The sequence below is a fragment of the Ranitomeya imitator genome, chromosome 3 (genome assembly GCF_032444005.1).
Source record: "Ranitomeya imitator isolate aRanImi1 chromosome 3, aRanImi1.pri, whole genome shotgun sequence".
Lineage (NCBI taxonomy): Eukaryota > Metazoa > Chordata > Amphibia > Anura > Dendrobatidae > Ranitomeya > Ranitomeya imitator.
This window is the reverse complement of record NC_091284.1, coordinates 704,446,368-704,470,873: the sequence shown is the minus strand read 5'-3', so window position 1 is coordinate 704,470,873 and position 24,506 is coordinate 704,446,368. Positions and strand designations below refer to the sequence as shown.

Genomic DNA, 24,506 nt, shown 5'->3' with positions numbered 1-24,506 from the left:
GAAAAAACAAGTGTGGGATTGCACTTTTTTTTGCAATTTCACCACACTTGGAATTTTTTTCCCGTTTTCTAGTACACGACATGCTAAAACCAATGATGTCGCTCAAAAGTACAACTCATCCCGCAAAAATAAGCCCTCACATAGCCATATTGACGGAAAAATAAAAAAGTTATGGCTCTGGGAAGGAGGGGAGCGAAAAACGAAAGCGCAAAAATGAAAAAGGGCTGCGGCGTGAAGGGGTTAATAACTGTTGTACCCTAAAATGATGGCATTGAAAAATGCAACTTGTTCCAAAAGTAGCTTGGTCCCGTTTACTTTTTTTTTTTTCTTGTAGTATGTACGAGTCGGCCCAGACCAAGGACAACTTCTTAAAGGCATGTTTTTTCCTTACTGTGAAGGCTGTGGGACCCCTCAACTTGAACAAGCAGTGGGTATCGTCGGCGCTGTCATTATGCCTCACAATATGTACCTACATTCAGCCCTGGTCAAGGTAATGTCTAAATACACAAATGTTTTTTTAACGTTTATATTTGTCATTTGCTGTAAATGGGTCACGTGTCTGTGATACATATCCTGGAACAATAAGCAGCGGAATAAAAGTTTGTTTTTTAAATGTTTTTGATTATCCATCACACGCTGTACTCTTCCTGTATAAGCAATGTACTGCTATGTATTTACACCTGTTTTTTTTTTTTTTTTTTCTTGAGCCCCCACATTGATTCCTAGCTCTTATTCTGTATGTTATTCCTCTATGCTCCTCTATAAATCCCATGTTTCATCACCTAGACAATCAGAGATGGTGCTCCATTGAGTTGGTTGTCTCTCTGGGCGTGTGTTTCTTGCTCTTTCTCTGGCGCTCGCTCTCTGTATCTCTGGCGCTCGCTCTCTGTATCTCTGGCGCTCGCTCTCTGTATCTCTGGCGCTCGCTCTCTGTATCTCTGGCGCTCGCTCTCTGTATCTCTGGCGCTCGCTCTCTGTATCTCCGGCGCTCGCTCTCTGTATCTCTGGCGCTCGCTCTCTGTATCTCTGGCGCTCGCTCTCTGTATCTCTGGCGCTCGCTCTCTGTATCTCCGGCGCTCGCTCTCTGTATCTCTGGCGCTCGTTATTAAATGTCTCATTTTGACAGGAGAAGGTAATTGCTCTTGCCTTGACTACCTGGTGTTACTGTACAGCCACTTTCAGTATAGAGTCCACTAAAGTCCCATACACTGGATGTTGCTCTTGTTTCTTGGTCCATTTTGCTTTCTTGTGCTTTATCCACTTCATTATAAAGCTATAAACTAATGCTTTTCTTTCTTCCAGTCCAGAGAAATAAATCGTTCCAACAAGAAAGAAGTGAAGGAGGCCAATAAGTATTTCTTCATCGAGTCGACCGTTGCCCTATTTGTGTCTTTCCTCATCAATGTCTTTGTGGTGGCCGTGTTTGCTGAGGCCTTCTTTGGAAAGACTAATGCTGAAGTGGTAAGGCCTATGTGTGTTGTGAGAAGGCAGTGCTTCGCCTCCATCCCACCAGCCGGTAATGTGGAGACGGAGCAGTGCCCACCAGAGCCTGCGGCACTTAGTTGTATATGTGATGTAAACTATTATGTAGTCCTGTATGACTTATGTGAGGAATGGGTTAAATCCATTAAGTTGTTGAGATGCAGAATGCATAGTTTCTTACTCTGAAGTGACGTGACATCGCGGGCCTTAGGCAGTGCTGGCCCCGTAATGTCCACGGGATTGTGCCTCTGCAATGAACAATCGGAGGACAACCGTAATGGACAGTGGTGCTCCGACTGCCCGGATCAGCGAGAGCTCAGCTGCGCTGTACTGGGGGAGAGGATGTGACTATACAGCCGCTATGTGCATATTATGTACAGTACTGGCATATCTAAGTGTGGCATTAGTTTATTAATGCTCCCCAACCACGGGCACGAATTAGAGCCCCGCTGCGTGATTGTTGCCACGGATGTTGGGCCCTGAAATGCTCCATCGTGTCAGACCAAACCTAATTTGAAAATCCCTCCTGAGACTATAGGGAGAGATGAGACTAGTCCGGCACTAGTCCGGCGCTGGCCCCGGGCGGCTTCTCCGCACTCAGCTCTAATTGACTGCTCTTTCCCGTGTGTAAATCAAGAGACCTGACCATTAACGAGAGCAGCGCAGGGAGAACTCTCGTCTTTTCCTGTCATCCCCAGGCGGCTCTTGAAACTATGGTAGAGCGTTGCAGAGAAAAATATATACCACACTGCAACCAGGTTCTGATTCATGCTGCATGTGGTTTGGGCAGCGTGTATCAAAAGGTTCCTTGTAAAATAAAAACTGCAGAATGGTACATGTAGAATCTACAACTTTTTTTATTATTAAACAAAAAATGAGTACAAGTTTCAGTGTTAATGCACAGTTGTAAAATTCCTGAATGCTGACATGAAACAATTATTTTCTGTGATCTAAAAAGGATCAAAAATAGTTTTTGCTATGTAATATGAGGACAGCATGAGGTAAGGGTTGAAACACTGAATTCAAGTATGTGTCACATGTCAGGGTGTGTGCTGTTGCTTACTTACAGTGAAGGTTTTATCACCTGGTGATCATCATTGCTGTGACTAGCTGGCATGCAGGCAATCGTCCGACTCCGCCCCCTCCTGTGATAAGCAGCTCACTGTCTATAGAGTATGTACATAGAGAGCCAGGTGTGGGCGGGGTTAGCTTTCTCGGCTGTGCTGCATTGGTCAATCTAGAAGCTCCGATTGGGTCAGAACGGCTGCACCCAGTAGAGTGATACATCGTTGGATTCGGGGTTTCTTTCTCTACATCTTGTCGATTTAAGATGAGGTAGCAAAAACTTGCTGACAGATTCCCATTAAATTGTTTTTCCCCATCTTCATAGTTGAATATTGTGAAAGGGAGCTTGTAACCAGACTTTTTACAATTTACTGCTTATTCGAATATGCAGCTGTTCTTGAAATATTGACCTTTTTCCTACAAAAAAAGATGCAGTTTGTAGATTTACTTTTTTTCTTTCCCCTATTCCTTTTAAAGCATGCGCAGTGCTTTAACCAGACCAGCGGTGGGCAAAGTGACCTATTTCCCAACAATACAGACCCTTTGAAAGTTGATATTTACAAGGGGGTGAGTATAATATACTCCTGTCCGTGTACTGACCTGTCGCTGAATTTCCCTGATGATGCCACCGATCACATTCAGCGGGATTGTACCCTACAGGTGGAGCACACTTGTTTAAAACACGTTTTCAATTGCATCATAATTACACCGCATGCAGTTTGGTATTTTATGAAAGGTACTGATCCCCCTTCTAGAAATCCAGCAAGTCTTCATGTCATCACCCGGAAAATGGCTCTTTTCCATGAGACTGAACTAGTTATTTTTTGCCATCTGTAGGTGACTAATCTGAGTCCGCTTTATGTTTTCAAGGCTGTGGAAAGAGCCCAGTATAATAGCCGCCTGCACTGGGCTCTAGATCTATAAAGCTAAGATGTCCTCACATGCTGATTCAGTCAGGAAATCCACACTTGAGTCCTGACAGATTTCCTAATGTGTGGACATAGCCTAAGGGCTTGTGCACATGGACGGATTTTCGGTCCAAGTGCGATCTGACAAAACATCAGATCGTACTCGGCCCAATATAATTCTATGGGGCCATTTGATTTTGATAGCAGTTGGCCATGCAAGTCAATGAGTTTGTGGAAACCATCAGACTGCACTCGGATGACATCTAAGTGAAGTCCAATTTCCGTGCACTGAACGAACGGAGAAAATGAAGAATTTTTTTTCCCTCTTATCTCTCCTCCGACGAGAGAATTGAATCACACGCTGATCCACACATCGACCCAATTCTTTCAGATGTGAGAATATACACTTGTGTGACCCTAACTTAACAATATGATACTGCAATGAATTCGGATTTGGCCACTGCCATCGCAAGGTGTGTGTTTTACATTTGCAGGCTGTGGGACATTATATTATGACACTTTTGCGACAAAAAAAAAGTCCATAGCTTCAGATGAAGTTTGAGATCCAGTCAAGTTCTCTGTTTGTGGAATCATTTTACCTCGAGAGCCCCCCTAAAAGCCAAACTATCCTTCTGGGTGGATGTAAAGGGTCTTCTGAGCAAGACTGTGTACCATGTATCCGGGCTTGGCGTGATCTTGGCACTGCGGGGGGATTTACCTGTGGTGTCTTCTGTTGTAGGGTGTCGTTTTAGGGTGCTACTTTGGACCGGCTGCTCTGTATATTTGGGCCGTGGGGATATTGGCTGCAGGTCAAAGCTCTACTATGACTGGCACTTACTCTGGACAGTTTGTCATGGAGGTAAGTCAGTGGCTTTCCTTGCATTAATTTTTCATTTGGCAGAACACATTTTGATCTTTTGGCACTTGAAGAGGTATAAGTGGTGCCAATGTCACATGGGGTAGGGTGTGTGTTTTTTTTTTTTGTTTCTTACTTGCATGTACGAACACGGAAAGTCACCTGGTGGATATCTGTTGGATATGCCCCCACCGGCAGCCACCAAAGATCAGAAAGTGATGAACATCGTTTTAAAATATTAATTCTGTCATTACTTCTTATAACAATGGAGGTGAAATAGTCACTGTAGACCATTTACAGAAACAGTCAAAGAACAATTTGGAAAGATAAGGAAGTATAAGATAAAGGATACCTATGGCCAATACGGGGCTCAGACGTCACCTATGGACATTTCAATTATCTCCAAAGGAACAATTCAGACCAGCTATGATCTTATGTGCATCTAAGAATACAACCCATTCATACCCAAAGGTGTTGTCCCAGGGCGTTTTGATGTATAGGACCCTTTTAAGTTAGTGTTTTGCAGCTGAGCCTCTGGCTACAATCTGCAGTGCCATGGGTGGCAGGAGAGGTAGCAGGCAGTGCCAATTCCTGCGTCCCATAGAGGTAGTTTAGTGACTATTTGTTTTGTTCCTCATATATTACTAATATATTTTTCTGCTTTTTGTTTCATAGGGTTTCCTGAACTTGAAGTGGTCCCGATTCGCCAGGGTGATCCTTACCCGATCTATAGCAATAACTCCAACTTTACTTGTTGCCATTTTCCAAGATGTTGAACACCTAACGGGGATGAATGATTTCCTCAACGTCCTTCAGAGTCTCCAGGTGAGACGGCGTCTGTGCTGCACCGTGTACCTGGCAGTGTGCTCAGGTCTCAGACGTACATACGTCATCTTGTGTCCTTTACATTCTGGGAGTTTTGCTAATCTTAAATTAGTCGCCAGAAGCAAATTACTGGATCACATGATGTTTACTACATTGGCTACAATCTTCCTGAAGAAATATTCCTAATTTTTAAAAATGATTCAATACTAGGTGACATTCTCAATATAAATAGTGAACTACTACTTTTTGAGCTCGGTTTTTTTTTTGTTTTTTTTTGTAAGATTGCTTGGAAAGGTGATTCCTAAGTGGGTATACCAAATTCAGCAAAAAAAAAAAAAAATCAAATATACTTTGGATTTTCATACTTTAGTTGAAAATTTGGGTGCAAGACTTCCAGGGATACATACGGGTGCACGGCTTCCAGGGATACATACGGGTGCACGGCTTCCAGGTATACATACGGGTGCACGGCTTCCAGGTATACATACGGGTGCATGGCTTCCTGGGATACATACGGGTGCACGGCTTCCAGGGATACATACGGGTGCACGGCTTCCTGGGATACATACGGGTGCACGGCTTCCAGGGATACATACGGGTGCACGGCTTCCTGGGATACATACGGGTGCACGGCTTCCTGGGATACATACGGGTGCACGGCTTCCAGGGATACATACGGGTGCACGGCTTCCTGGGATACATACGGGTGCACGGCTTCCTGGGATACATACGGGTGCACGGCTTCCTGGGATACATACGGGTGCACGGCTTCCTGGGATACATACGGGTGCACGGCTTCCAGGGATACATACGGGTGCACGGCTTCCTGGGATACATACGGGTGCACGGCTTCCAGGGATACATACGGGTGCACGGCTTCCTGGGATACATGCGGGTGCACGGCTTCCAGGGATACATACGGGTGCACGGCTTCCTGGGATACATACGGGTGCACGGCTTCCAGGGATACATGCGGGTGCACGGCTTCCAGGGATACATACGGGTGCACGGCTTCCAGGGATACATGCGGGTGCACGGCTTCCAGGGATACATGCGGGTGCACGGCTTCCAGGGATACATACGGGTGCACGGCTTCCTGGGATACATACGGGTGCACGGCTTCCAGGGATACATGCGGGTGCACGGCTTCCAGGGATACATACGGGTGCACGGCTTCCAGGGATACATGCGGGTGCACGGCTTCCAGGGATACATGCGGGTGCACGGCTTCCAGGGATACATGCGGGTGCACGGCTTCCAGGGATACATGCGGGTGCACGGCTTGCTGGGATACATACGGGTGCACGGCTTGCTGGGATACATACGGGTGCACGGCTTCCTGGGATACATACGGGTGCACGGCTTGCTGGGATACATACGGGTGCACGGCTTCCTGGGATACATACGGGTGCACGGCTTCCTGGGATACATACGGGTGCACGGCTTCCTGGGATACATACGGGTGCACGGCTTCCAGGGATACATACGGGTGCACGGCTTCCAGGGATACATGCGGGTGCACGGCTTCCAGGGATACATGCGGGTGCACGGCTTGCTGGGATACATACGGGTGCACGGCTTGCTGGGATACATACGGGTGCACGGCTTCCTGGGATACATACGGGTGCACGGCTTCCAGGGATATATAAGCAGAGATCTTGAAAACATTGAGGCTATGGTAAATAATCTATATTGAAAGACCTTTTCTTTTACAGTTTTTTTCCTCTTCCCAACACTGATATACCCCATAGTTGTTCCTGCCCCCTGAATGAAACTACATCATTATATCTGGGTATTTCTTCAATTTTTTTTTCCTCATTTTATTTCAGCTTCCATTTGCCTTAATACCGGTTCTGACCTTCACCAGTCTTCGTCCCGTGATGAACGACTTTGCAAATGGATTGTAAGTATGAAAATAGTTTTTGTTGATGTTTGTTGTGTATTAGTATAATTTGGAGAAAAATGTCTGTGTAGATAATGTAAAGATTGTCATCAAATTGGAGATTGCAAGATCTTTATTTCTGTTTGATCTGTGTCACCAGATTTTGAGTCCAAAATTTGAGCTAATTTGCAGGAGTTTTCCACCATTTTAAAGGGAACCTGGCAGCTTATTCATGCTGCCCTAACTGCGGGAATCATATCCTGGCTGCTCGATTACAGGTTTTTTATTTTCTGTCAAAAGACATTGTTTCAATATTCAGCCTGGGACTATAGCCAGACATAAGACTAGTCCGGGGCAGGCTTCTTCTCGCACTGCTGTAGTTGATTGACAGATCTCTCCCACTGGTATATTTATTCATTGTATATGTGTATATTGTGTATATTTGTCCATTTCTGTCAATCACCTGGAGCAGCGCGAAGGGTCCTGGTGTCTCAAGAGACAAATATACCTGACGCAGTCGTACAGCAGGGCTCTTACACCTACTGCCCGTGGTTTGGGCAGCCTATGGGTTTCCCTTTTTATAATTTTTTTTTTTCTTACTAGCAAGAGCGTAAGTAAGGCTCAGGTTGCTACTGTTAGGGCTTGATCACACGTGTTTTTGCTGTATTTTTTTCAGTGCAGGGGGAAAAATGCAGTGGTATACAGTAGTATCAAAATAGATGAGATTTGTTAAAACCTCGTTCACATACTTTTTTTTACCCTTGTGTTTTATTTGAGCCTTTTTTTTTTTTTTCCATGTTGTAAACTGCAGCATGTCGATTCTTCTTTCAACATTTTCGCTGCAATATTTTCCCATTCAATTGATTCTACAGTGGCATGTAAAAGTTTGGACACCCCAGGTCAAAATTACTGTTATTTAGAACAGTAAGCAAGTTGAAGATTAAATGATCTCTAAAAGGCTTAATGTTAAAGATGACACATTTCCTTTGTATTTTAGGCCAAAAAATTTTTTTCATCTTTTAAAAATTACAAAAATGAAAATGGGTCAGGAGTCTTTCAATTCTTGCTTGAAGGATTTTCATCTATTTTTCCTTTTGGATAATTCTTCCAGTTCTGTGATATTCCAGGGCCATCTTGCATTACACTCAATTTTTATGCGATTTTCATGCACAGTGTTTTTTTTCTGCCAGCACTGTGGGGTTTTTTTATGTGGAAAATACAATCCCAAAAAGCACTGTGTGAACATATCTTTACACATACCAAGCGTTTGGTAAGAAAAAAAACCCTTAAAGATGGGAAAACCCCTGTGATGCTTACAGACGCCATACTATGATTTTTGAAACACTTGGTTAAATAGGAGCTTAAAAATATATGTTCCCTTTTTGGTATATTGCTTGCAAAATAAAATCTGATTTATTAATGAAGCTGTGAAACACATTTTTAACAAATTTAATTTTCGTGTGCTGCAGATTTGAAATCCAGGGCATGTAAATTTCTGCCATGGCTGTTGAGGCTTATCCCCTTAGTGACGGAGCCAAATTTTTGAAATCTGACCAGTGTCACTTTATGTGGTAATAACTCTGCAACGCTTCAACAAAGCCCAGTGATTTTGAGATTGTTTTTTCGTGACACATTATACTTTATGATAATGGTAAATTTTGTTCAACATTTTTTGTGTTTTATTTATGAAAAATATCAAAAATTTGAGAAAAATGTTAAAAAATTAGCAATTTTCTAAATTTGAATGATTATCCCTTTAATCCAGATAGTCATACAACAGCAAACCATTAATAAATAACATTTCCCACATGTCGGCTTTACATCAGCACCATTTGTAAAATGTTATTTTATTTTGTTAGCATTTTAGGAGGTTTAAAAATGTAGCAGCAATTTTTCATTTTTTCAAAGAAATTTACTAAATTTATTTTTTTAGGGACTTATCCATGTTTGAAGTGACTTTAGGGGTCCCGTATATTGGGAAACCCACAAACGTGATACCATTTTAAAAACAGCACCCCCTGACATATCAAAGACTGCTGTCAGGTAGTTTATTAACCCTTCAGTTGCTTTACAGGAATTAATGCAAAGTGGTATGACAGAAATGAAAATGTGTATTTTTACCACCTAAATGTTGCTAACTTCTAAACAGATTACTACAGCCGTCAGACTCTAAGGCCACTATTTGGTCATGAATTGCCATGGCAAACATCAGGACAAGAAAATCATGATCTGAGGGCACCAATTGTGACAAAGAAGAAGCTTCCACACTCTGTTAACCATTTATAAGGATGTAGTCACTATTGACAGCAGCATCTAAGGGGTTAAACAGATTTAGATGGTGCAAATACTGATCGTGGCTGGTACAGCAAGTTGTCAGCTATAGTGTAAAACTGACAGATGCTGGATTGTCATCTGTATGGGGAGGCTATTCTCTTATATCTCAGGTCAGTTAAAAGACGTATTGGCGGTCATTAAGGGGTTAAATTAAACTAATGCAAATTGTGAAATATGTGGCAAATCTGCACCATCTTCACAACTAAATCCACAACATTGTCACATTGAAGAGGGTGCTTGAGATTGGAAATGTATTGCTTCCTTCTTCCATCAGTTGCACTCAGTGTAGCCCTTTAAAATTGGATCTGTCAGGTCTACTGTGCTTCAGTCCCGGGACTGAATATTGGGAAGGACATTGTTCTCATTAAGTGCTGACTGCTTATATGTAGAACTACTAAAATGATATGCTATATATTGCTAAAGTTGGAGATTGTCGATCATTATCAGAAAAACAAGGCCAGGAGATGATTGTGAAACTGACCATGAACTTTTGAAAACCAAGATTGCTGTCAAGGTTTGCAAGCGGACTAGACAACAGGTCGTTTCCAACTTTGATTTCACCAACATACCTGAGAGTTTGTGGAACAGTCTGCACAACAGATTTATATCACTGGACACCGATGAAAGAAAGCCTGAGGGATCACACATCCCTCTGCCCCTGATGAAGGCACGCTAGTGACGATACGCGTCGGGCTCTCAGGAGCTGGTTCAGTCCTGTATCCATCTTTTTGCGGGCATATTTTTGGTCATGTAGGCAACCTTTCTATACAACTCATGGGTAATGTATGAATGGAGTATTGTACCCACTCCCCATATGGGACGCTAGATGTATGTATATTGAATATTAACAGTGTTGATATTCACGTCCCCATATCCTTTGGCTGGGGTTACCCATGTGGTTATGGGTTTTTTACCTTGTATTTGGTGCCAATCTATTCTGAGATGATAAATGCATTCAGTTATGCTATAAAGGTTTGCCTCCTTTAAAATCTAACATTTGTGCTTTTATTATATTGTGATTGCATGGTACATACCTGCCTTGACTGTATTAACCAGTGCTCCTGATTGTTACATTAGGCTACGTTCACATTCGCGTCTTTGGACACAGCGTCGTCGCCGCAACGCACGACGCATGTGAAACGCATGCAAAAACGCATTGTTTTGTGACGCATGCGTCCATTTTTGGCTTGATTTTGGATGCAAAAAAAATGTAACTTGCTGCGTCCTCTGCGCCCTGACGCTTGCGCCAAAAATGACGCATGCGTCACAAAACGCAAGACAACGCATGTCCATGCGCCCCCATGTTAAATATAGGGGCGCATGACACATGCGTCGCTATGCGTCGCCGAACCTGCGCCCGACGCAACACAAATGTGAACGTAGCCTTAATGGTATACTTACCGATTGTTTTTAAAAAATCCTGGTGTTGTGGGTTTATGTGTAATAAAAAAATTTGACATTTCTTAAGGTGATCCCTGCTTTTTTGTATGTCTTCTTGCTCTTTGGTTGTTGATCCTGAGGGATTATGGACGCAAATGAAGACAAGTCTTTCTGGCTTTTTCAGTAATAAAATAAACAAGAGGCAGAATAGACTCCCCACAGCCAAGGTTAACAGAAGAGACCCTAAAGATCATCTTAAGAAAGATGAATGGCAAAATGTAACAGGCGGGACTCAGACAACATCAGTAAAAGACTAAAGAGAGCCGTCTGAGCAGACAAAGAACTTTATTATCAAAACCTAAGTATAGAGATGGAAAGTGAACATCTGAAGGGCAAGACCTGGAAGGTATACCGAAAGATCAAAGAGATATGTCGTAAGTTTCAACCAAGAGTGGGAATGTTCAAAGAAGCCAATGGAAACCAACTGAGCCAAAACAGAGCACCTCTACAAGAACGACTCGATGATACGGGAAGAAACTGAGACTGGAAATGATCTTGAAAGAGTAAGTCGTTGCTGCGGTAAAGCTTCTGTCAAAAACCAAGCTCCTGGATGTGACCATATTCTAATAGAGCTAATAAAGTCTTCTGAATCAGCAGTTGATGTCATCATACGCCTGTGTCAACAGATATGGACCACTGGTAAATGGCCCAAGGACTGGACAAGATCCGTGTTTATTCCTATTCCAAAAAAGGGAGATGCTACAGACTGTGGAAAAGCTATTGTACGACTGTGCTCATACCTTATGACTGCAAAATGCCACTGAATATCCTGCAAAGATGACTACAGCCTTACTTTGACAAAAAGCAGACAGAGGAACAAGCAGGATTTCGAAAAGGCAGAGGAACAAGAGATGTAATTGCTAACATTAGATGGATAATGAAAAAGGCCAAAGAATGCAAGGAGATCTATTTTTCTTCGACTACAGTAAAGCCTTAAGGTACCTTCACACTAAACGACGCTGCAGCGATACCGACAACGATCCGGATCGCTGCAGCGTCGCTGTTTGGTCGCTGGAGAGCTGTCACACAGACAGCTCTCCAGCGACCAACGATCCCGAAGTCCCCTGGTAACCAGGGTAAACATCGGGTTACTAAGCGCAGGGCCGCGCTTAGTAACCCGATGTTTACCCTGGTTACCATCCTAAAAGTAAAAAAAAAACAAACGCTTCATACTTGCCTTCCGCTGTCTGTCCCCGGCGCTCTGCTTCTCTGTACTGGCTGTGAGCACAGCGGCCGGAAAGCAGAGCGGTGACGTCACCGCTCTGCTTTCCGGCCGCTGTGCTCACAGTGAGTGCAGGAAAGCACAGCGCCGGGGACAGACAGCGGAAGGTAAGTATGTAGTGTTTGTTTTTTTTACTTTTAGGATGGTAACCAGGGTAAACATCGGGTTACTAAGTGCGGCCCTGCGCTTAGTAACCTGATGTTTACCCTGGTTACCAGCGAAGACATCGCTGAATCGGTGTCACACACGCCGATTCAGCAATGTCAGCGGGAGAGCCAGCGACCAAAGAAAGTTCTGGCCTTCTAGCCCCGACCAACGACATCACAGCAGGATTCTGATCGCTGCTGCGTGTCAAACTGAACGATATCGCTAGCGAGGACGCTGCAACGTCACGGATCGCTAGCGATATCGTTTAGTGTGAAGGTACCTTTAGACTGTGTGGATCTCTAGAAACTTTAGACTACCATGAAGGATATGTGTGTGCCGAACCATCTTATCAGCCTCTTTATGAACCTTTAAATCGACCAAGAAGCAACAGTCCGAATGGAACATGGCATAGTTAAAAGTAGAACGAAGCGTCAGACAAGGCTACATCCTGTTACCTGTTCACTTCAGTTTATATACAGAAGCTATTTTCAGGAAGGAATCAAAATTGCTGGACGAATCATCAACAATCTTATATACACAGACGATGCAACATTGATGGCAAGAAGTGTAGATGAAATGAAGGACGTATTAGAGTGTGAAGATGGAAGGCTCAAATATGGGACTCGTACTCTATACAAAGAGGACAAAGATAATTACTATTGCCAGGCACGACCAGGGCACATGGGAGATGGACAGCGACAAACTGGAAGTTGTAAAGGACTTCAACCTACTCGGATCAATGATAACTCGAGATGCAGCAACGACACCAGTAGTCAATAGTAAAATGGCTACGGGCAAATCAACAGTGAAGTCATTGGGCAAGGTCTTCAAATCGAGGAACACATTACTGGCGACTAAGATACGGCATAAACACACAGTGTAGTCTTATCTGTAGTAACATATGGATGTAAAACCTAGACAATAAAGAAACAGAGAAGGATCAACGCCTTTTGAAATGTGAAGCCGGAGAAGGATGTTCTTGTGATACATGGTATTGATAACAGACAAATCAATCTTGGAACAGATCAAGCCAGACATGTCACACAAAGCATGGATCACCAAGCTACGGCTAGCCTACTTTGGACACATCATTCGAAAACTGCAATCACTGGAGAAGGACAGCGTGGTTGGAAGAATAGCAGGAAAAAGGCTTAATGCAATCAAGATAACAGCGGAGAAGACTCTGGTGGACCTATCTAGGCTTGTACAAGATCGATCTTCCTACAGAGCGTTCATTCATTAAATCATCATTCCTCGAGATCGAGCTGAAGGCCATTAAATAACAATACAATATATTGCTAAGTGCAGATCCACCTATATGTCCATCCTTAATGTGTTCTACTGTAGTAAATATATATTTTTTTTCTTTATATCCTTAAGGATCTTGCACACTTTATACAGGATGATGTCTTTCCAGTAATAAATATATATATGTATGTGTGTATGTATGTATATATGTGTATATATATATGTATATATGTGTGTGTATATGTATATATATATATATATATATATATATATATATATATATATATATATATATATATATATATATATATATATATATATATATATATATATATATATATATATATATATATATGGTCTTGTATGTCTTCCATTTTCTAATTATTGCTCCCACTGTTGATTTCTTCACTCCAAGCTGGTTGGCTATTGCAGATTCAGTCTTCCCAGCCTGGTGCAGGGCTACAATTTTGTTTCTGGTGTCCTTTGACAGCTCTTTGGTCTTCACCATAGTGGAGTTTGGAGTCAGACTGTTTGAGGGTGTGCACAGGTGTCTTTTTATACTGATAACAAGTTTAAACAGGTGCCATTACTACAGGTAATGAGTGGAGGAAAGAGGAGACTCTTAGGCCGGCGTCACACTTGCGAGTTTTACGGACGTAAGAGCGCAGAATCTACGTCCGTAAAACTCGCAAAAAATACGGCACAATTATTCTCTATCCCCCTGCTCCTATTTGCCGTATTTTACTGATCAGTATTATACGGCTTTCTACGGCCGTACAAAATCGCAGCATGCTGCGTTTGTCACCGTACTGCGCAAGAAATACGCCAATGAAAGTCTATGGAAGCGTGAAAAATACGGATTACACACGGACAAGCAGTGTGACTTGCGAGAAATACGCAGCGCTGTTAGAGAGAAAAGCCGGCAATTCAGTGCGGTGTACAGTAAAATCACACTGACAGCTTACAGTCCAATAGGTAGAATAAATGTGTACACATAGAATAGGTATATATATATATATATATATGTCAGTGAGACACATATATGTATATATATTAATATTTATTACAGCGCTATACAGCTTGAAAGACGGTAATTCAATTACCGGCTTTTTCTTTCTCCTTCCTAAAACCCGACATGATTTCAGACATGGTTTACATACAGTAAACCATGTCTTCTCTCCATTTTTTTTGCAGATTCCACACTACTAATGTCAGTAGTGTGTATCTGCAAAATTTGGCCGTTCTAGCTCTTAAAATAAAGGGTTAAATGGCGGAAAAAATTGGCGTGGGCTCCCGCGCAATTTTCTCCGCCAGAGTAGTAAAGCCAGTGACTGAGGGCAGATATTAATAGCCTGGAGAGGGTCCACGGTTATTGGCCCCCCCCCTGGCTACAAATATCTGCCCCCAGCCACCCCAGAAAAGGCACATCTGGAAGATGCGCCTATTCTGGCACTTGGCCACTCTCTTCCCATTCCCGTGTAGCGGTGGGATATGGGGTAATGAAGGGTTAATGCCACCTTGCTATTGTAAGGTGACATTAAGCCTAATTAATAATGGAGAGGCGTCAATTATGACACCTATCCATTATTAATCCAATTGTAGTGAAGGGTTAAATAAAACACAAACACATTTTTTAAAATTATTTTAATGAAATAAAAACAATGGTTGTTGCAGTATTTTATTCATCGCCCAATCCAGTCACTGAAGACCCTCGTTCTGTGAGTAAAAAAACATAATAAACCAACAATATACTTACCCTCCGCAGATCTGTAACGTCCAACGATGTAAATCCTTCTGAAGGGGTTAAAACATTTTGCAGCAAGGAGCTGTGCTAATGCAGGCTGCTCCTCGCTGCAAAACCCCAGGGAATGAGGCTAAAAATAGATCAATGATCTATATTTAGCTTCATTTGCGGTGAGGCGCCCTCTGCTGGATGTTCATAGATCGTGGGAAATTACCTAGAAAGCTCCCAGGCTTTCTAGGCAAGTTCCCACGATCTATAAACATCCAGCAGAGGGCGCCTCACCGCAAATGAAGCTAAATATAGATCATTGATCTATTTTTAGCCTCATTCCCTGGGGTTTTGCAGCGAGGAGCAGCCTGCATTAGCACAGCTCCTTGCTGCAAAATGTTTTAACCCCTTCAGAAGGATTTACATCGTTGGACGTTACAGATCTGCGGAGGGTAAGTATATTGTTGGTTTATTATGTTTTTTTACTCACAGAACGAGGGTCTTCAGTGACTGGATTGGGCGATGAATAAAATACTGCAACAACCATTGTTTTTATTTCATTAAAATAATTTAAAAAAATGTGTTTGTGTTTTATTTAACCCTTCACTACAATTGGATTAATAATGGATAGGTGTCATAATTGACGCCTCTCCATTATTAATTAGGCTTAATGTCACCTTACAATAGCAAGGTGGCATTAACCCTTCATTACCCCATATCCCACCGCTACACGGGAATGGGAAGAGAGTGGCCAAGTGCCAGAATAGGCGCATCTTCCAGATGTGCCTTTTCTGGGGTGGCTGGGGGCAGATATTTGTAGCCAGGGGGGGGCCAATAACCGTGGACCCTCTCCAGGCTATTAATATCTGCCCTCAGTCACTGGCTTTACTACTCTGGCGGAGAAAATTGCGCGGGAGCCCACGCCAATTTTTTCCGCCATTTAACCCTTTATTTTAAGAGCTAGAACGGCCAAATTTTGCAGATACACTCTACTGACATTAGTAGTGTGGAATCTGCAAAAAAAATGGAGAGAAGACATGGTTTACTGTATGTAAACCATGTCTCAAATCATGTCGGGTTTTAGGAAGGAGAAGGAAAAAGCCGGTAATTGAATTACCGGCTTTCAAGCTGTCTAGCGCTGGAATAAATATTAATATATATACATATATGTGTCTCACTGACATATATATATATATATATACCTATTCTATGTGTACACATTTATTCTACCTATTCTACTGTAAGCTGTCAGTGTGATTTTACTGTACACCGCACTGAATTACCGGCTTTTCTCTCTAATATATGTGTCTACTGACATATATATATATATATATATATATATATATATATATATATATATATATATATATATATATATATATATATATATATATATATATATATATATATATAGACAGTATATATATATTTTCTTTTCTTTTTGGGACACATGGATCACTTCTATAGCGGTATGTTGGTTTTGCTAGCCTGCGAGAAAACCACGCAGTACGGATGCCATACGGATTACATACGGAGGATGCCATGCGCAAAAAACGCTGACACACCCTGCCTACGGAGGAGCTACGGACCACTTTTTTCGGGACTTTTCAGCGTATTACGGCCGTAATATACGGACCGTATTGTTTTACGCTGTGTGTGACGCCGGCCTTAAAGAAGAAGTTACAGGTCTGTGAGAGCCAGAAATCTTGATTGTTTGTTTCTGACCAAATACTTATTTTCCACCATAATATGCAAATAAAATGTTAAAAAAACAGACAATGGGACTTTCTGGATTTTTTTTTCTCAGTTTGTCTCCCATAGTTGAGGTCTACCTATGATGTTAATTACAGACGCCTCTCATCTTTTTAAGTGGTGGAACTTGCACTATTGCTGACTGACTAAATACTTTTTTGCCCCACTGTATGTGTGTATATATATATATATATATATATATATATATATATATATATATATATATATATATATATATATATATATATATATATATATATATATATATATATTAGTATGTTTTTACAGGCTTTATTTTCCATTTTCTTAATCATAATGTAAGTACCCTATTAACAATATCCGTGTCTGTGTATGTATATATTATATACAATTTTTTTGTTTCTGATCTTGCCCCATACTGATTAATTGATGACACTTTTCTATCTACAGGGGGTGGAAGATTGCTGGCGGTGTCCTTATACTTCTAGTATGCAGCATAAACATATACTTTGTGGTGGTGTACGTGTCTTCTCTTGGTCACATAGCATTTTATGTGGGAGCCGCCATCTTGTCCGTTGCCTATCTATGTTTTATGGGATATTTGGTAAGTGCTATTGCTACTTCATCATATGACCTTTTGCCGCCTTTCAATCGTACGTCATTCTTTGTGATTTATCAAAATGTGATGACGAGAGCGAATCTAATCCTTTTGCATACTGTTTAGTGCAGACCGGCGTGGGTGGGGGCAAGGTGATTGTATTCATCTGTATGTCTTTACTTATTTACACTTCTTCTCACCATCTTAAAAAATCAGTTTAGGTAAGAATCACTGTAGCATTTGAGGTCTCAGAAAGGCAGAGTAAATGGGTTCTGTGGTAAAGGGATGACTGAATTTAGTTTTTCACTGTCATTTTAACCCTTCCCGACCAGGTAGGTTTCTTGTTTTTTGCCCTTTCGTTTTTTCCCTTCACATTTATTTCCTGTCGATATGACCATGCTTGGGCTTGCTTTTTTGCCGGATGCGTTGTAGTTTTGAATGATACGATTTATTCTACTGTACAGTGTACTGAAATAAAACAGGGCAAAAAATTCAAAGTAGAGTAAAACGGTAAAACAAATACAAAAGAAAAACGCAATAATAAAACTATTTTTTTTGTTTCAATTTTGTCCTTCATTATGTGGGAAAAAAATGACATGGCAATTTTATTCTTCAGGTCGGTACAATTTACATCAATATGTATAAGGTTTTTTTAAAAAAAAAAATAACTTAGTGGATAAAAAACTGTTAAAACGTTTGTAATAAAAAAAGAAAATTGTCACCATTCCTTTTTTATGGGTGTGAAATGTGGGTACCATAAAAGCAGCGATTCTGGGTTTTCAAATTTTTTATTTTTTATTTTAGGCTTTTACTGTACAGCTTAAATTTTATTTTTTATTGTTGGACTTTTATGGACATGGTGATATCAAATTTCTTTTAATTTTTGAACTTGAAAAAGAAGAGTGATTGAAAACTTATTTTTTTTAAGGTTTTTTTATGATTGTTTTTTTCAAGTTCCCATAGGGCACCTGCTATTGTTTTATTATAGTACTAGCTGAAGAGCCCGGCGTTGCCTGGGCATTGTAAATATCTGTGGTTAGTTATAGCACCTCACTTCTTATTTTCCCATCATGCCTCTCATTTTCCCCATCACATCTCTCATTTTCTCCCTCACACCTCTCATTCCCCCCTAACACTTGTAATTTCGACCTCACATCTGTCATTTTCCGATCACTCCACTATTTTCCCTCACTCCTCTCATTTTGCACTCACACCTTTTCATTTTCACCTCAGTATATACATGTTTGTCATCTCCCTTATATATAGTATACACCTGTATGTCATCTCCCCTGTATATACCTGCTGTCATCTCTTCCTATATATAGTATATACCTGTATGTCATCTCCTCCTGTACATAGTATATACCTGTGTCATCTCCCCTGTATATAGTATATACCTGTAGGTCATCTGCTCCTGTATATAGTATATACCTGTGTCATCTCCCCGTACATAGTATATATCTGTATGTCATTTCCTCATCTATATAGTATATACCTGTGTCATCTCTCCTGTATATAGTATATATCTGTGTGCCATCTCTCCTGTATATAGTATATACCTGTGTGTCATCTCCTCCTGTATTAGACCTCGTTCACACGTTATTTGCTCAGTATTTTTACCTCAGTATTTGTAAGCTAAATTGGCAGCCTGATAAATCCCCAGCCAACAGGAAGCCCTCCCCCCGGCAGTATATATTAGCTCACACATACACATAATAGACAGGTCATGTGACTGACAGCTGCCGTATTTCCTATATGGTACATTTGTTGCTCTTGTAGTTTGTCAGCTTATTAATCAGATTTTTATTTTTGAAGGCTAATACCAGACTTGTGTGTGTTTTAGGGCGAGTTTCGTGTGTCAAGTTGTGTGTTGAGTTGCGTGTGGCGACATGCGTGTAGCAACTTTTTGTGTGTCGAGTTGCATGTGACAGGTTAGTGTAGCAAGTTGTGCAGCAAGTTTTGCGCATGGCGAGTTTTGCACGTGGCGAGTTTTATGTGTGGTGCCTTTTGAGTATGTGCAAGTTTTGTGTGAGGTAACTTTTGCATGTGTTGCAACTTTTGTGCGTGTGGCAATTTTTCCTTGTGTGCAAGTTTTGCGTGTGGCGAGTTTTCCCATGAGGTGAGTTTTGCACGTGTGGCGAGTTTTGCGTGAGCCTAATTTTGCATGTGGCGAGTTTTGAGCGGCGACTTTTGTGTTTCGACTTTTATGTGGCGAGGTTGGTGTATGTGAGGTGAAATGTGTGCTGAGGGTGATGTGTTCAAGCACGTGGTAGTGTGTGGCGCATTTTGTGTGTGTGTTCATATCCCCGTGTGTGGTGAGTATCCCATGTCGGGGCCCCACCTTAGCAACTGTACGGTATATACTCTTTGGCGCCATCGCTCTCACTCTTTAAGTCCTCCTTGTTCACATCTAGCAGCTGCCAATTTGCCTCCAACAATTTTCCTTTCACTTTTTAGCCATTATGTAGATAGGGGCAAAATTGTTTGGTGAATTGGAAAGCGCGGAGTTAAAATTTCACCTCACAACATAGCCTATGATGCTCTCGGGGTCCAGACGTGTGAGTGTGCAAAATTTTGTGGCTGTAGCTGCGACTGTTCAGATGCCAATCCCGGACACACACACACACACACACACACACACACACACACACACACACACACACACACACACACACACACACACACACACACACACACACACACACACACACACACACACACACATACACACATACACACATATACATACACACATACACACACATACATACATACATACATACATACATACATACATACATACATACATGCACACATTCAGCTTTATATATTAGATTGCAGTATATTGTAGGATTGAAGTTCTCTTATGAAGCACAGCGACTAACCGGCGTTCATAGGAGGACCAAAATAGCAGTGACTGGAGCCTTCAGTAAACTTGGGTTACCATAGCAGCCAATGAACATCCCATAATCACATCACTGACGAGGGGAAAATGTATCTTTTACACATGCACCAGTAACCCAGCTATTTAAATGCTATTGTCAATGATTGGCAGCCACATCTAAATGGTTAAAACAGCAGCGATCCGTGCTAGCTCTAGTCTCTGCTGTTACAGGCATGTGCCGGCTGTATATCATAGGTGGCACCTGCCAGGTATGGTCTGAGCTCAGTTATATATCTCCCTGCATCCGTATGACTCGGTCGCGAAGGGTTAGTGTGGACATGTCTTGGAACATACATTTCTACACTGACTTGTGAGTGCCTTGCTTTTACCCCTGACCATCTGTTTAGACAAATTTTAATGGAGCGTGGGCAAGAATTTGTGGCTCGCCCATTCTTGGGACCAGCATTAGGCCTACTCAATGCTGTCATTTGTATAAATACTGGTGACATTGCCAGAATGTGTCATGACACAATTTGGTAAGGATAACGTGAAATAAATCATTGGCTTCACGCGCCGACCACATTGTTACTGCAGTGAGCAATAAATATGGAGTGCATAATTTATTTCCTTTTTATTTATAGAAAACCGTAAATGCCATAACTGTCTGAGGTGTTTAACTGGCCACATCATGGAATAGTGGCTGCAGAGCTGAATAAAACTGACCTATGCAATGAATAGGAGAAATTAAAGAATAAATGCTATTAACTTGTAAACTTTAGATTATAATTTATGCTACGTCCAAGGGTGCGTTACCAGAAAATCTTCTGTGGGGGGGTGAACTTTGTTCCCTGCATGACATTGACCAGTCATAAGCAGGAGTTGTCATGTAGGAGAAAGTAGGACACCTTCCCCCCCCCCCCCCCCCAGAAAGCTAGAAGAGCAATTGTTCTCTTGTGATATTTAATGATGGACCGCCTGCTTTCAGCCCTGATCTCTGCAGCTACTGTGAAGTATAGGGAGTGTCCTTACAAATACCCCTTGTAGCTCTCATCTCACCACTGTCAACTTTGCCGAATGCTCCTCACACACTATCATGAGAGGAAATCTGGAAGTTTGGAATCACGCTCTGCTCTACTGTACTCCCCCCACACTGACTGCCATTAAATGAAAGCTGGAGGTGTTTATAATCGTACACAGTAGCTGCAGGGAGCAGTGGGGTCTATCATTACATCTCACAGTAAAAGGAAGCTTCTGACCTTCTTTGGACATATTTCTGCCCCCTGCCAAAAAAGTATCCTCTGGTAACACCCCCTTGGACTTATCAGAAATGATAACCTAAACTTTACAATCTAATATCTCTGCAATGGAGAGCAGAAGTTAAAGAATAAAACTATGGTTATTGAGCTCTGCAGACATTATTCCATAATGTGGTCAGTTTAATATACAGTGTGTCTGTAAAGTCATGGTGCACTTTTAACCAGTCACTGGAAAGCAACAAAAAGCAATAGAAATGTAAAATCTGCTCCATGAAAAAGAAAAACGCTCCCAGTTTCATACCTATTCAGTGCAGTTCGACGTGGGCTCCATTTGTTTCCCTATACACATCCAAACGATAGTGAAGTTCTTGCCACACACGGGTAACGACGTCTTGTGTAACAGAGTGAATAATGTCTCTGATTCTCTGTTTTAAGTGATTAATGTTGTTGATACGTTCAATGTGCACATGTTGTTTCACATAACCCCAAAAGTATAAGTCTAAGGGCGTCAGATCTGGGGATCGTGGTGGCCATGGCTTGGCAGAACCCCTGCCTATCCACCGCCGTGGGAATGTTCTATCCAGAAACTCACGAACAATGGTGGCGTAATGTGGAGGACCGCTGTCCTGTTGAAAAATGGAAATTGTGGCAATGCATACAATTACAACATGTCAAGATATGTTTGCCGTCACAGACCGATCTGCGAAAAAAAAAAAATAGGCCTATCGCCTTGTCATGCATCAGGCCACACCACACGTTCACTTTAGGGGTGTTACGTTCGTACTCCACGTAGGCATGAGTATGTTCAGCAGCCCACATTCAGACGTTATGGCGATGAACATGTCCACAGATATGGAAGGTCGCCTCATTGCTAAACACAATCTTCTGCAAAAATCTTGCATCATTGTTGATCTCATGAAGCATATCTGTAGCAAACGCGCATCGTTTGGGTTTATCTGCCGGTTTGATAGCGTTCAACAGCCTCAATTTGTATCCGGTAAAACAGAGACGTTTCTTTAACACCTTATGAACTGTAGTCTTGCTTAGGTGTAATTGTCACACACTCAGAATTTTTAGGGCTCCTTAGGTAACTATCCCGTATAGTCTCTACAGACTTGTCACTGACTGATGGCCTACCAGAACAAGGTTTCTCCACCAAACTGCCGGTTTCCTTCAAGTGCTTATCCCACCGAGTAATGTTATTCCTATGTGGTGGCGCTTCATTATAAATGCGTCAGTATTCACGTAGCACTTTGGTCACGGATTCAAATTTAGCGAGCCACAGAACACACTGAACTTTCCTCCAAAATGTAAACTATAAATTGGTCCTGTGACTGGTCAAAAGTACACCATGACTTTACAGATACACTGTACTAAAACTGGTGAAAGGGGCCTCTTTAAATACGTTTTCCAATGATGTGTTATAAATGTTTGATAAATGTCATGGGCTGATAACTCTTCATTCTCCCCCAGCATTTTGGAGATAGATTAGGGTTACCTTCCACCATTGCCATAAATATCTGAGACAGGAGCAGTCTCTTATTGTTTAGTACAGCATATACAGTAACTGTGGCAGCCTTTTACTCTCTGAAATGTAATGACCATATCCCACATGAATGGAGAGGCAATAATCTTTACATGCCTGCATCAAACTATGTATGCTTTTTAAACCAGTAAGGTCATTTCAAGACCGTGTGACTTTCTAGTAGCCAGATGAATCCCCCACCCCTCCCCCAAAACCAACCTATTCCTGGGTACATTGTCTTCAGATTTGTCTGGCTCCCCGTTTAGGCGCCGGTCACGTGTGCGGTATCCCCAGGTAGCGCCTGTTGTGTCACAGATTGCAGATATTGGTATATTTTTGTGTTCTAATACTGTGATTTTTCATTCTGCACACAGACGTGGCAATGTTTGGTTGCCTTGGGCGTGAAGTTCCTCGAATGTGGCCAGACGGTAAGCATCCATCAAATAATGCTTGCCGAAGATCATCCTGATTTCTCTATTAATTAAGGGAACGACGTCTATTCTGGACATGGCAAGTGGCCATCAGAGCCAGTGTGTTTCTATGGTTTACTGTGTGAACATGGCAAAATGTATGTGCAATTTGCACAGAGGATGATATGTACGTTATAAATCATGGTTGTACGCTTTTCTTACTGTTTTCTTATTTAACACTTTTTTACCCAATTGATGCATGCTGAACGTTGGTTGCAGATCCTCCTGTGTGCTGCGATTTGTTTTTAGTCGCTCAAATATTCCGATACAATTTCCATTAAAGCTTATGCACCTTACTGATAACTGAAGGACACGTGCTGCATCTGACATTTTCATTTGTACTTTTTTATGCTGTGGAAAATCCAGAATACATCAAGAAAGCGCTAACTGTGTCTTCACTTTTGACAGCAGTTTTATAGCAAATCCGACCACGGCTGTTCATATGCACCAGGACCGTGAAAGCCCGATAGCTGCCCATTCCCCACCGATTACGGATATTGCTAATTTTAGGGCAGCATGTAACCTAAAAAGGTGCAGTCATGAAAATATTGCAGTTCTGCAGCAGAAGTAGCTCCCTTTCTAAAGACGGCTATACAAATAAGCTATTTCTCCTGACAACACATGCCCCCCGATACACATATATGGTCAGCTAAGTGAGCATGTGTTATCAACGTGAACAGCGAAGAAGCCAATGCCAGAGGTGTCTAGCAGCAGCTTCTCTCCCACCGAGGGCAAACGACTGGGCATGTTGGAATCTAGTATGCCTGATCCTTCTTTCCGTCAACATAGTGTTGTTTCCACCACTCATTAGATGGTCAGTGGGTTTAGTTGGTGCCCTTTTAATGTATATGGCCACCTTAGAAGATAAGGAAACAGGTTTTTTTGTTTTTTTTAAGTATAG

General features: G+C 41.8%; 1 protein-coding gene across 2 annotated transcripts in view; it reads left to right on the top strand.

Annotated features, from left to right (window-relative positions):
- The window catches only part of SLC11A2 (solute carrier family 11 member 2), a 77,799-nt gene that overhangs the window by 35,723 nt on the left and 17,570 nt on the right, over positions 1–24,506 (top strand). For both annotated transcript variants that reach the window (XM_069758613.1, XM_069758614.1), the window contains exons 9-16: positions 335–490; positions 1,303–1,461; positions 3,025–3,114; positions 4,195–4,314; positions 4,987–5,136; positions 6,966–7,039; positions 17,323–17,476; positions 23,510–23,563. In XM_069758613.1, the coding sequence (XP_069614714.1) occupies positions 335–490; positions 1,303–1,461; positions 3,025–3,114; positions 4,195–4,314; positions 4,987–5,136; positions 6,966–7,039; positions 17,323–17,476; positions 23,510–23,563 (957 nt within the window). The remainder of the gene's footprint in view (positions 1–334; positions 491–1,302; positions 1,462–3,024; positions 3,115–4,194; positions 4,315–4,986; positions 5,137–6,965; positions 7,040–17,322; positions 17,477–23,509; positions 23,564–24,506) is intronic.